The 13,410-nt window shown below is 49.1% G+C and overlaps 1 protein-coding gene across 9 annotated transcripts in view; it reads right to left on the bottom strand.

The window, feature by feature from the left end:
• Positions 1-13,410, bottom strand: part of Dgkd (diacylglycerol kinase, delta) — a 90,344-nt gene that overhangs the window by 5,635 nt on the left and 71,299 nt on the right. For all 9 annotated transcript variants that reach the window (XR_015628825.1, XR_015628828.1, XR_015628826.1 and 6 more), the window contains 15 exon segments: positions 13,221-13,305; positions 11,947-12,041; positions 11,761-11,860; positions 11,408-11,681; positions 10,693-10,851; positions 9,748-9,873; positions 7,872-7,968; positions 5,686-5,796; positions 4,684-4,780; positions 4,382-4,489; positions 3,458-3,571; positions 2,577-2,711; positions 2,102-2,253; positions 761-872; positions 588-680 (listed from right to left, as the gene is read on the bottom strand). Coding sequence is in view for 5 of the 9 variants with exons in the window: in NM_001427452.1 (NP_001414381.1) it covers positions 588-680; positions 761-872; positions 2,102-2,253; positions 2,577-2,711; positions 3,458-3,571; positions 4,382-4,489; positions 4,684-4,780; positions 5,686-5,796; positions 7,872-7,968; positions 9,748-9,873; positions 10,693-10,851; positions 11,408-11,681; positions 11,761-11,860; positions 11,947-12,041; positions 13,221-13,305 (1,858 nt within the window). In the remaining 4 variants the exon portion in view is untranslated.

Raw genomic sequence — 13,410 nt, 5'->3', positions numbered from 1 at the left:
ACAGGTGAGGATGAGTGGACCTCTGCTCTGCTTAGGGAAGCCACAGCAGCAACCCTATTACCTGGCCAGCTACGGTCCCCCTGGGTTCTGTCACAAAGTGCACAAGCATGGGAGGCAGCTAATGCAACATCTGGGCATCCAGGACAGAACCTCTTTGGAGTGGAGGGTGGGACACTACTAAGCTGGGAGGCTTCAGCAGTGCTCTTCACGTCATATGCAGCCATCTGAGTAAACCCTAGAGCCCAGCAATACCCCTACTCCCACACAGTGATCTAAGGGTTAACTCAACAGCCAGTTTCACATAGTGAGTGGAGACAGATGACAGTGCAGCACACCCAATGTTAAGACTGGCACCTAGAGCTGGAGGATGGCTAAGAGCACTGACTGCTCTTCCAGAGGTCCTGAGTTCAACTCACAACCATCTGTAATGGGATCCAATGCCCTCTTCCTGTGTGTCTGAAGACAGCAACAGTATAAACAAATAAAAGAAAAATCTAGGAAGGAAGGAATCGGCTACCTTACATGTCTAGCACCCTGGACATACACCTCACATACAGCCAGAACCCTCCTGTCGATTATCAGCTCACCAGGGCCATCTTCCCAGCCAGCAGCAGCTCTGTCTCACTGCGCAGTGCTCTGATGTTATTCACCATCTCCAGAACAAAGCTGCAGTTCAACCCCTGAGAAGAACAAATGCATCCATATGAAAGGCCAAGAGCTGCAAAGGTGAGAAGGAGCCAGACCCAAAAAGACCAAGTACCTCTGCAGCTCTGGGCTTGCCGTACACTCGCTCCATGGCTTTGGAGCTGGCGTTGACAGCATGTGCGAGTTCCTGTTCCATGTCTCTGTGGGACTGCGCTATTTCCCGAATGCTGAAGGAAAGAGGCACACATCTGTCAGGCCTTACACACTGTTATGAGCACACCCAGAGGACATATGCGGGGGGGGGGGGGGGGGGTGACACACCAGTGGAGATAGTAGCTTTGCCACGATGACCTCTCAGTCACAGCCACAGGTATATCACATCCCAATACCAACAAATAGTGGACTTTTGTGGAAATCTAATACCAAATCCTAGCTTCTCCAGGGAAGAAACTGTAAGACGAAACCTCATAACATGGAAAGCAAGCAAACAGCTGTGCATGCAGGCTGGCAATCAGAGACTTGGACACGGATGCTGCATCATGCTAAGACATTCTGGAAGTTCAAGTCAGATCCACTTCTGACAGAGTAACATGGTGTGCTGATCAGCTCTGAGCCAGATCAGCCTGGGTCAAGACCAAGAGCCAACCAGGGACATCTCAGAGAAGCTGGGTGTGGTAAGATAAGCTAGGGAGAAACTTGCACATACTGTGGGAAGCATGGAGCTACTGGTGGCTTTCAGAAGGCTGACCTAGTAAGCACGCCTTCCCAGCAGCCAGGCTTCCTGGGCTCCCAGGGACTACAAGGTGGCAGGGCCACGGTCCCTATAACACAGAGCTAGATAAACATGGCTGACACGCAAAGGAGCAGAATGGGGTTGCACCAGTATCAGCTACTTGTCTAGAGACAACAGCATGGGGGCAGAGGTGCCTAGAGATGACCATAAGGATCAAAGAGAAATCGGCCTGCTAAGGAACCTGAAGCCTCTGCTGGCCAGAACAAGGCAAATATGTCCCGGAAGAACACACAGAGAACACACAGCCAGAGCCAAAGAGAAACAAGAAATGGACAGCCAAGGGCACTACTGAGAGCTGAAAGGATCAGAGCTTCCAGAGAGCCCAGGTGAGCAGGGAGGAACAGAATGGCAATGCCACAGAGCAACGGTAGCTCTGCAAACCACAGCTAAAACAAGAAAAAAGCCTGTTGACTTTCCTGTATAAAATAACAGAGCAGTCTGTGGCCTTTCGCAGAAACCCAGCATGGGGTTTAAAGCTTTGGTGGCTCAGAAAAATCCCTGTGCATCTTACGTCTTCACTGTGCAAACCTGAATAATAAAGGAGGCGACTAAAGAAGCAAACTAGGCCAGGGAAGTCAGGCTCAGCCCCACAGTAAAGCAGAGCCAGCAAGCAGGACCAGGTCCCAAAGCCTGCAAGGTTTCAAGGAACACAGCAGAGCCTACCTGTGAATGAGGCTCCCCGCTGCCTGCCCAAACTGATCCATCTGGGTCGCTTCCTCCTCAGACAGGATCTCAGGGTGCAGGGAAAAGGATGGTGGGCGGGGCAGCTCACACTTCTGTTTGTCTTCCCAAGACTTGAGGGTGTTCTCAAAGGCCTAAGACATTAGAACCCAGAGTCAGATTTCCTCCTGTGCCCTCCACAGGGTGAGCACATCATCTGCCCACCAAGGTAAGAGCTATGTATGGAAAGGATGTTAGTTTAACTTTGTGTCTTTTGGAACATGTCTCACTGTATAACCTTAGCTGGTCTCCTGCCTCTAGATTACTGAGACTACAGGGCACACCACTATGTCAGCTAATCTCTGTATAGTGAAGAGGAATCCAAGAACAAAGACGCCTGTTTGATGAACATATAGGTGAGCCCATGAGTGAGTAAGCAGCCCAGACCCCACCAGGCCTTGTTGGCAAATGCTCTTACCCTGTCTCTGGTCAGAGTCTGTGCCCTGTTCTTGTGCACAATCCGAATGTACCCAGGTGGCTGGATCCAGGCTTCCCCATCCACCTGCACAGGCACGCCCTCATCCCCCAGGATGGAGATCTTCACTGTGCGACACTGAACAGATGCCATGCTGTTACTCCGGTGCCAGGAGATTTAAAGCACATTGCTGTTCTGAGTATCTGCACTCCCACCCCTTACCCACAGCCATTTACTTGGTCCTCCTTTTCTAGCCTCTGCCCCCACTGTTCCCTTCCCAGACATCTAGAATAGGTAGATCAGGTTATCTTGGGTGCAGATAGTGATATTGGGCTACAGGGGTCAAAGAGTCATGGTTCCTGACAGATGTAAACATCCCCAGGCAGAGCAAAGTCTAACAGGCTTCTGCAACTCTCTTTACAAAACTGCACTCCAAAACAAAAAGGTAAACTTTAAACAGCTCACTGCTGGGGACCAGGAGAATGCAGGACACCAGCAATCTCATCCAATAGACTTTATCAGCACTGCACTGTATGTATAGTTGCTCCTTCCCTGTATCCCCAAAGTGGGTGGACCTGTACCAGCTCAACAGTGCTGACAGAATTAAAGCCAGGAGCCCTGCCCTGCCCTGCCCTGCCAGTGCTCTCTGGCTAGCCTCAGTGCTGTCTGTCAAGCCCTGGTGGGCTAGGCTGGGCCCTTTCTACCTCAGCAAGACTCAGAGAGCACTCAGTGGGAGAGGGAGGCAGAGGGAGGCTGCCTCTAGGTCCTAGTTAGGCATCTCTCTTCCTGGGTCTCTACTACGAGCAAATCCAGGCCCTGCCTCTCCAAACAGGGATGAGCCCCAGAATGGGGTGGGCTGGACCCCTGGACAGCATGGCCAGTACCTGGGCAATTCGATGATGTTGTAGCTTAATTACACGAGACACAGCCATCTGCATGCTGCCGAACACAGCGACCACCTCCAGAATCTTATCATCGAATGATGGAGCTGCAAAAGTCTGAAAGGGCCAGCATGAAAGCTGTCTGCCTCACTTCCCCAAGCACGTCTCCTTCTTGCTCTGCTTCCTGTTCTGGGGGTTCTGGTGACAGACAAGCCCAACCCACATGCGGTGCGGCGATGGTGGTAAGTGTGGTGCAGGGTTGGTGCCTGAGACTGGCTCTCAAGCTTGCTATTTATTAGCCATAGCTAAGTTATTCATGCCCTCCTTCCTTCAAAGGGAGATAACACTGCTTGCTCCTTAGGAGAGGGAGGTTACAGAATGAATGTGCAAACAGATTCCAGCTACTTAGAACAGTGGCCTACACACAAGTATGCAGTAAATGCTAGCTGGTTTGGTTTTGTTTTGTTTTGTTTTTCTAAATTACATGCAAACCCAGGTTAAAGCCTATTACTATCTTACTATCTTCCTATGTTCTTGGCGTAAAGTCCAGACTTCTGCTTTTGGCTTCTATTGCCTCATGCAGTGCAGGCTCTCCAGGCATCTCCCTCTCCGTGCCCATTCGACACTACAGTCAGGAAACTGTTCCCTTCTAACTTCTGAGCTTCCACATCTTCTTTCTTCTGTCAACACAGGATACTCCCCATCTAGTGCCTGCCAATTTGGCCAACTTAAGTTTTCCTTCAAGTCTCAGCTGCTTCTCACTTGATCATGTGCTAGACCTGCCTTCTAGACACCAGCCCAATAGGGGAGGGAGCCTGTCTATCTGGTCCTCCACCATGCCCACTGTCAGGACCAGGGAGATAGTGCATCTAGTCACACCTCATGACCTTGTGAGCCCAGCCCACCCACCTCAAACCCCACACTTACATCATCTTCCTTGGTGCCCCCCCAGAAGTTGGTCCCTCCAGCATAGCTGGGAATGTTGAGGACAGCAATTCCCTGAAGACTTGGGAGGGGAATCGGGCGCCCATCACACTGCACCACAGAAAGGCAAATGGAGAGAAAAGAGCAACACTCAGCATTCGCCAGTTCCTCCTAGCAGCGATTTGATATGCTGGGGGCCGGGGCCAAGGCAAGGGCTCCTCAGGGACCATCAGGCAAGGCTCAGTAGGAATGAGCTATAGCCAAAGTTGGAAGATCACCCACCAGTCCCGGAGGCTACCACTCACCTCCAGCAGGACCTTTTGTTCCAGGTTCCTGTAGGTTCTGTGAAGCAGTTCTTTGGTCCCAAGGACACCGTACCACATCATGTTCTTAGTCCGACTCCTAGAAGAAGAAGTGCCACCTTCGACAGGGCTTCTCTTACAATAGCCTGAGTTACTGCTATAAAACTTGGGGACTCAGCAACTGTACAACAGGACACTGGAACAGAACAGTCTGGGCTTCTCAAACACGCAAGAAGAGTCAAGTTAGTGATGAGGAAGCATGCTGCAAACTGACACTGCCAAGAGAGCAGTCACACTCTGAGAAGGAGGGAAGGAAAATTATATACCATGGCTGTGGCTATGGAATTATGCTGGAGAGATGACTAGTGGATAAAGTGCTTTCTATGCAATCATGAGGCCTGGGGTTTGAATCCCCAGAACCCACATACAACTGCATGCAATAGAGCGTATCTGAAATCCCAGGGCACATGGCTTAATGGGAAGCAGAACAGGAGAATCCCCAGAACCCCACGGGCCAGTCAGCCAGGAAAACAGCAGTGAAAAGTAGAAGACTGTCTCAAAACTAGATGTAAACCAAGGACCACATGACACCTAAGGTGGTCTTCCAACCTCTACACATGCACTATGGCATCTGCTCACCCACTCCCACTCATACACATAAGTAAATAAATAAAAGAAAAGCACAAGGGAGAAAATAACCTCCGAATTCCCAAGCCTCTACATACTCCATGTCCTGATGACAACTGCGAGGAGGTAGGCAGTCTGTGGATGGCAAAGCTCTCCCTATAAGCAGGGCTGGGCTGCTGAGCTTGCTGTCACCTTCTTCCAACACATCACCACAGACCCCAGTGCTGGGTAAGACACAGCCCGCTACAGTCATACGCATCACTGCCTTCCTGATCTCCAGTCTGCCCCAGCTGGCCAATCCAGGGGTGGAGTCCCTCCCCTTCTGAGCTGGCTTCTTTACTGCCTCTTTCTACATCTCTAACAACAGGGAGTACCTACCTGCATTTCTCTGGGTGTTCATCACGCTTGTTGTTAAAGTCTAGAGATATCTTTGCGTCCAAGCCAATGCCAAAATAGTTGTTCATGACACACTTCTCTGTGTAGTACTCTCTGCAAAGGCAAGTTTACAGTCTCAATGGCTCTGCCTGACAGGCTCCTCTGTGACTGCCCTGCCATTTCTCCCGCAGAACAAACCTCATGGCTTTTTCCATGTTTTGCTGTTGTTTTCACTTTGCTTTGGTTTGTTTCCTTTTCCTGAGTTTAGAGTTTGAACTCAGGGCCCTGATTTAGGGTTTATTTGTTTGTTTGGTAAGAGCTCTACCAAGATGTTATTCACATGTCAAATCACTATCACTTCAAAGTACATGACCAACAGTTTCTAGTACATTCCAGAGTCCTTTCACCCATTTCAGAACCACCACCACTTGCGCTAGCTCCTACTCCTCACTGTTCAGGCCCCAGAAATTACTGATCCTCTGGATGTGCCTATCCAGGACCTGTCAAATAAATGGAATGAGACAGTGTCCTCTGACTCCTTTCCCTTAACCACAGTTTATCTTTATGCAAAGCAAACTTCTATTATGTGGCCTTACTACGTTTGTCTATCACTAACTGTAAACATTCAAATTTATTTGTGTTCTAGTAATGACTTACGCACATAAGTGCCCATGTTGCTGTAGACATTTGTTTTAGAATTGATAGAGTTTGTACCATGAGCAGAACCACTGGGACACACAGCCTCTGGTTTGCCCTTGAGGCACTGCCAGCCTGTTTCCCAGAGGTCTTCACAGCATGCTTCTCTAGCACTGCTGAACTGTTCAACCAGCCTCTGAAGTGAAAAGGGCAGTGACTGAAAACCCCTATACCAAAGGCCAAAGCCTCCCTTCCCCCAGAGAACTACTGGTGACTCTGTGGCACTGTTCTCACTCACTCCTTTAGAGCCATTGATGTGTCCTATCCCATGCCCTCCCCCAGTCCCATGTGACAGACACTAGGAGGAAGGTAAGTTCTGAGAACTCCCACAGACGCTGGACAAGAGGAGGTGCTCCACAAAGTGTGCCCTAGAATTCTAATACATTTTAGGTTATGTTTCTTGCAACCTGATGAGAACCAATCTGTACAGCAAGCATCTTTCCTGATCATACATCTAGTTCAAGTGCCTTGTGACTGTTCAGAAAAGCTCTGGGGCCAAACTATTTTCTAAGCTAAAGAGCATGTGATGAACAGTATTTATAGGTCCTAGGAAAGAAAAAAAAGTAATACAGAAAATAGGGTACTAGAACAAGAGTAGGAGAGGCTGGGTGCAGGGATCCAAGGAGGAAGCAGCTACCCATGACAGAGAGGGGAAAAAACAGGTTTAGCCACAGATGGGGGCCTTCCATGACATCAAAGGAGGTAAACAAAGAAGTCTCCTGGTCTGGGCCTCCAGAGGAACTACAGCTCTGCCCCTGCTGAGGAAATACGTCAGGGTCCGAGCAAAAGACCAGACCAGGAGCAGAGGCCCATGGACCTCTAGGCTGTACACTTAAGAGCCACCTTTCCAAAACAGGGCCACTGTGAACCACACACATACTCCATCATCACACCACACAGTAAGAACTTATAGCCAGCTGCCACCAGTCTCTAGCTGCCCACAAAGCTGCAATCAGTAGTAGGAGAACATGCCTAAAACAGTGTCTTCTCTGGTATGAGAAATACCATCTACAATGAGCTTTAATATACACAGGGGTCCATTAAACCACTATGCATATGTCTGTACAGCCTTATCACATAGCAGAAGAAGCCACACACCCCCTGGAACTCAGTATAGAGCCACCAGACTTTAAATCCTCAAAGACACTGTCCCCAGGAACCCTAACACCCAGGGAACAACCACTTGGAGGATTTCAGTCCAGGAATGCTAGAAACTACATCACTGAAGGGATGGCAGACACCATGAGATTAACAAGAGACAAAGGCAAAAACAATGTAGTGAGTAAAGAAGTGTCAGCACTGATCTGGCCTGGGACAGGACAGTAACAGGTCTGCCCCCTGCTGTCCAAATTAGCCTACAGGGAAGGCTCTCAGGCACACATCAAGGACAGCTGAAAAAGAGCCTGCTGTTCAACGATGGCTCTGAATGTTGTGAATCAGACCTCTTCACTCTGCATCCTAACAAATGCCCACTGGTACTGCCTCATACTTACAGGTTTTCAGGTTCAGCATTAAAGGGATCAGCATTAATTAACAAGCGGCTGATGACTGAGCCCCCTGGCAAGGAACCAGACATCCCTGCCCGAACACCTGCAAGGGAAGATAAAGAGAGTTCTTGGCCAGGAGCTCGAGATGGAGCAAGACAGATCTCTAAGGTTGGTGCCACATATCCTACAGGACAACATTATGAACAAGTGCTCCAATTTGACTAACGATTCAAAATCCCCACCACCTTCCCATAGTAAAGTAAGTTATATGGACAGTAGACTTTAACACCCAGAAGACACATAAAAACTGTCTCCTTCTTCTTTTCCCTGCCATTATGTGTACATTGCATGCCTTTTAAACAAGTACCTTCCTAGGCTTGGGATACTATGCTGTAAGTAATTGGTCAAGAGTCCAAGAGCTCCCAAAACAGCATGGGCTACTGACATTGCTTTTGGTTGTCCACCAAAGCTACGTGGTAAAACTCTTTTGCTTGGGGGCTGGAGAGATGGAGAGCCCTGGCTGCTCTTCCAGAGGTCCTGAGTTCAATTCCCAGCAACCACATGGTAGCTCATAACCATCTGTAATGGGATCTGACGCCCTCTTCTGGCATGTCTGAAGACAGCTACAGCGTACTCACGTACATTAAAAAAAAAAAAATCTCGGGGTTGGGGATTTAGCTAGGCAAGCGCAAGGCCCTGGGTTCGGTCCCCAGCTCCAAAAAAAAGAAAAAAAAAAAATCTCTTACTAAAGACACAGCACACTTGGGTTTCAGGACAGAGAGAAATTAATCTGGAACTGAGAAGGAAACACTCTTCCTGGCTAGCTTTCTTGGAGCTGATATTTGTTATGTGGCTGTCGGGGTGGGGGTAGGGGAAAAAAAAAAAATCAATATTCTTACCCAGCATGAGACTTTGTTTGAGTGTGGCAATTCCAACCTGCCAGGAAGATGTGCCCACCAGTGCAACTGTTATGGGGGAGACCACTTTGTACCTGAATTTGTGACCTATACCACACGACAGGGGATTCATGCCTAGTACAGTAAGCCTGACCAACAGTCCATGACTGGGAAGAGTGTAGTCCTAAGAGAAAACTGGCTGCTACTGTTTTGGTAAACAATCATGATGCCACACTGTATTTTAAATATTTGCTTCTATCTGTGTGAATTTAACTAGAAAAACTCAGAGAAGCTTCTTTCTCCAGTGAGCAATAGTGAATGTACAGACCCCTAACTGGTCAAAGTGCTCGACCCTAAAAGGGTCAACTGTATCAATTCCTCCCAAAGACTCAGGAAACACTGAAGAAAACTGTGAGAGCCTGCGGTGGGGAGAGAGCTGTGAAATGACGTCTGGTGGACAGCACAGCCTCAGAAGCACTGATCACGTGCACAACAGCAAGCCGATCAAAACCCAAGTGCTGGATAGAAGGGTTCCTAAAGCCTTGGGCCTAGTGGAGGAGCCTATGTTGCAGTAGGGGCCATACCCAGGCACACTAATTGGACTCAGTACATTGGAAAAAAACAAAAACAGAGAAAGAAAATAAGAGAAGAACATAAAGTAGGGAGAATACATTGGAGGGCCACAGTGGTGGCCTGAAGGGAGGTGGTGGGGACAGATGTCATCAGAATATATTGTATACATATAGGAAATTGCTAAGGAATAAAAAACACTAATTAAACAAAAATCACTTTTCCTGCAGTCACATAAATTAAACTACATAGTTCTGTCTCTATTTCCATGGACCTGTAAACTTCCAAGGACACCAACAGTCTTATTCTTCCCAAGACCCGGGTGCCATAGCCCAGCCAAGGCCTGCAAGGCCTCTACTTCCTTGGTACCCCACCCCCAGCCTAAGACCCCCACCCCGGGGGAGCGGATCACTCACTTGGATATAGGATCTTGGTGTTCAGAGCAGGCAGGCTGTCCCGGCTTCCTGTATTGGGAGGGAGTGAAGCAGAGCTGCCAAGTGACAGACCTTTGCTCATCAGCTTTTCACAAGGGGTCCTGGATGCTGTAAGATAGGACCACACACTTGACACTGTCCAAAGTCACAACCAAATGAACAGGCAGGAGGGCTGTGGGAAAGGAGGAGTGCTTCAAGCCGCTCACTGGCCAGTGGTAAGTATGTGTGCTGATCCCTGAATAAAGGAGAAGGAAGAGTACTCACACGTCCACTGTGGGCCTGGCTCGTCTTGAAAGGACACAAACCTGGACAGCAGTATGAGGACAGAGAGGGGCTAATCCCTAATCAGTTTGGGTACAGAAGGCACAGAGCTCGGATGCTAATTAACAATACGTCTACTCGGGGGCTGGGGATTTAGCTCAGTGGTAGAGCGCTTACCTAGGAAGCACAAGGCCCTGGGTTCGGTCCCCAGCTCCGGAAAAAAAAAAAACCAAAAAAAACAAAAACAAAAAAAAAAAAAAAAAAAAAACAATACGTCTACTCTAGAAAAGCCCCCTTGCCTCTCCCACGGTGCCACGACAGGCTGATGAGAAGAACCCCTTCCTTCCTTTTGAGGACTTTTGCTGGGGCCTATTCTGAGAGAGATGAAGGTCTCAGTTTTGCCAGACACTTATGAGCAGCCATAAGAAGACTCTAAGAACACCTAGGAGGACAGGGACAGTCCTCAACAGAGAAGCCCTATTTCCTGCAGGTGACACAGTGCGCACCCTCTACTAAACATATCTTGGTAACATGGAGGTGGTACAGATGTAGGCTACAGGTGAGAATGTCAGTTTACTCCAATGGCCAGAGCGAAGAGAAAAAGCACCCTAAAGTGCCCATGTCCACCTCACCAAGTATCACCCAAAAACCAAAGCCCAGCCTTACCTTTGCGGTGACTCCTCCCCTTGGCTACCACACAGCTCTCACTATGGGCAGATGATGTGCACACCCTATTGTCAGTTTTCAAGTCCTTCTTCTCAGATTCAGATAGGCCAAGGACAAAACCCTGCTGCTCCTGGGTCTGGGCATTCTGCTCATCCACCGCTGGTAATGAAAGAACATTCATTCTGCTAAGACTGTGCCAGTAGGGCTAAGAGCACTTAGGTTCTCTCTTCTTAGTGGTAGTGGCTCAACGCTCAGACCCAAACTCCTCCCCACATACTTTAGTCCAATGCCCTAGCTCAGTTTATGTACTAGGACTTGGGGGTTCCAGCTAATAGGCTGGGGAGAAGGACTCTGAGACAGGAGGATGTGGAGGTGAACAGAGTAACTAGAGGCCCTAGAAGGAGAGTGGGTAGTATGGCCACACCAGTGACCCAGTGTGGTGTGACCACAGGGTCTGAAGCAAGAAGAGGCAGAGCTGCTCAGAGTGACAGGAAGAAAGTTGGTAGAGTGTGAGGGAGGACACAGAATCAAGTGTTTTCCGAGGGCAGTGAGAGAGGGTAGGAGAGAGTGAAGGTTGGTAGGGTTGGGATGTGTCATATGAAGATGGAGGTGAGGAAGTCTTGGGCCAAAATGACTTTCACATACCACTCTTGGTCTATTACTACATCCAGAAAATTTGGGAACTCTAGCGCCACCTAGGGAGTAAGAGACCTACCTTTTTCTGTGTGCTCTATAATCTGGCGAATTGCTTTCTTCAGGCTGTTGGCTCTCAGCATTAGCTGCTCCCGGGGTCGGAAGATCTGTGGCCTGGAGGGACACGCTGAGCCCACCAAATGGTCCCCAGTGGAACTACAGATGTTGCCTGATCCATCCCCGTCCTCAGCCTCCTCAGCAATGGTAGGAGGTGGGTTGGACAAAGAGGATGAAGCCTGAGATTCATCATCCAAGGTCTTAAGGAGAGAGTCCAGTTTCTCTTTCAAGACAGAGCACTAGATTCAAGAAAAAGCGGCATGGAGAGCAAGCTCTTCTGTACCTGCTGCTCCACTCACCCTGTGCCCAGAAACCTACCTTCTTGGCCATGACTTCTGACTCCTGTGAGCTCTCTGTCGTCTTCTCATAAGCCTTGCCCACTCGAGCCACAAAGTCCTTCACTGTCTCACAGAGCACTCTATAAAAAACAGAGGGCAGTTTGGCTAGGACCCTGTATAGCACACACTTGCTGCCTCTCTGAGTCCCCGAAGCCCCGTCACTCACTTGGCTGATGAGATCACCACAGAATGTTGGTCCGAAGTCAAGATTTTAGAAAGATGGGCTGCAACTGAGTCTTCATAGAAGAGAATTTGCTGCACCTATCATACCAAAATGGGCAGTTAGTCTCAGAATCAACTGTGAACTCCACAGTGTCTAACTTAAGAGTTTTCTTGGCCATTCTGGTCCATCCTCTCCCAGAACAGAGCATCTCCAATCACTATCAGGGCTGTCCACAGCTATGGGACAAGACCAAAAGCTTTACCAACCTGTGGACAGTAAAATGGTAAGTCTGAACAAAACAAAACCTACAAGAGCCAACAGACAGTCCACAACTCTTCAGTCGGGACAGTGAAACAAGCCTGGAAGCCCTGGAGTAAACCCCAGTCTCTCTTCAGGAATATACTAGAGGCCAGTCAGAGCAGAAGCTACCTTTTCTCCTGACCAGGAGCTCTGCCAATAAGGTGTACCCACAGGCAGGAGAACTCCACTGTTCTCTGCCCTCCCCATGGCCAGCAAGCTCACAAGTCAAAGAGAGACCATCTATGCCAGAGTCTCAGACATTTTCTTGGGTACTTCTCAGGCTCTAAAGAAATATTCTTCTCAAAACAAAAGCACAGACCATTTTCCACCTGTGATGCCATAAAAGCAGGCTTGACCTTGCTTGCTGACTGCTACTGCCCTTGACCCCTGGGCTTTTCAGACCAGTCTCCTAGCAGGACTAACACTGCATGTGCCCAGCACTGCAGTCAGGACATAAGACAAAACCCTACCCCTCAGGATCTCGGAACTGAATCCCTGGCATGGCCACTACTCAGCACACAGGACTGATACTGAAGCACTATGCGCTAACTGCAAGGGCAGCATAGATATCAAAGAGAGGCAGGCAGAAAGACGAACATGGAGACTTCTGGAAGCAGACAGGAGGAGGTTGTGCAGGAAGAGCAGACTGCAATAGGTGCTGAGCTACAGTGAAGAACGTAAGATGTCACAAGAGATTAGGCATTAGGAGCACCCCAAATCTTGGTGACAACTTAGGAAACCTCCTGACAATCATGAAGCCCTACTCAGTTGAGCCTGCCCGGTCTCAAGTTCAGCCCACAGTTCTTCCTGCACCCCTTCAGAACCACAAAAGGGGAAGGGATGCAGTAAAAAAGTTGAGTGCATGACAATCACATGTGGCGGTGGGCTCGGATGCAGCTCAATGCTGAGTGTGCGATTCAAAGTACCATGCTGAGCACTACAACGGAGAAAGAACAGGAGCAAGCAGGTGGTAGTACCTCTGAGTCCTCACTGCAGTCCTCAGTGACCGTGGAGGAGGAGGCTTGCCGAGGGAGCTTGGTCTCATATGCCATGACACTCCACCTGCACAGGTCCAAAGTCAGCTCAGCTGCAGGCTGCCCACTGACATTCAGGGATCTGAAGGGCCCCATTCCCAAGCCAGCCCCTCATCGCTCCAACGTTGTGGTC

The sequence above is a fragment of the Rattus norvegicus genome, chromosome 9 (assembly GCF_021556685.1).
Source record: "Rattus norvegicus strain SHRSP/BbbUtx chromosome 9, alternate assembly SHRSP_T2T, whole genome shotgun sequence".
NCBI lineage: Eukaryota > Metazoa > Chordata > Mammalia > Rodentia > Muridae > Rattus > Rattus norvegicus.
The sequence above is the reverse complement of the archived record's forward strand: the minus strand, read 5'-3'. Positions and strand labels throughout refer to the sequence as shown.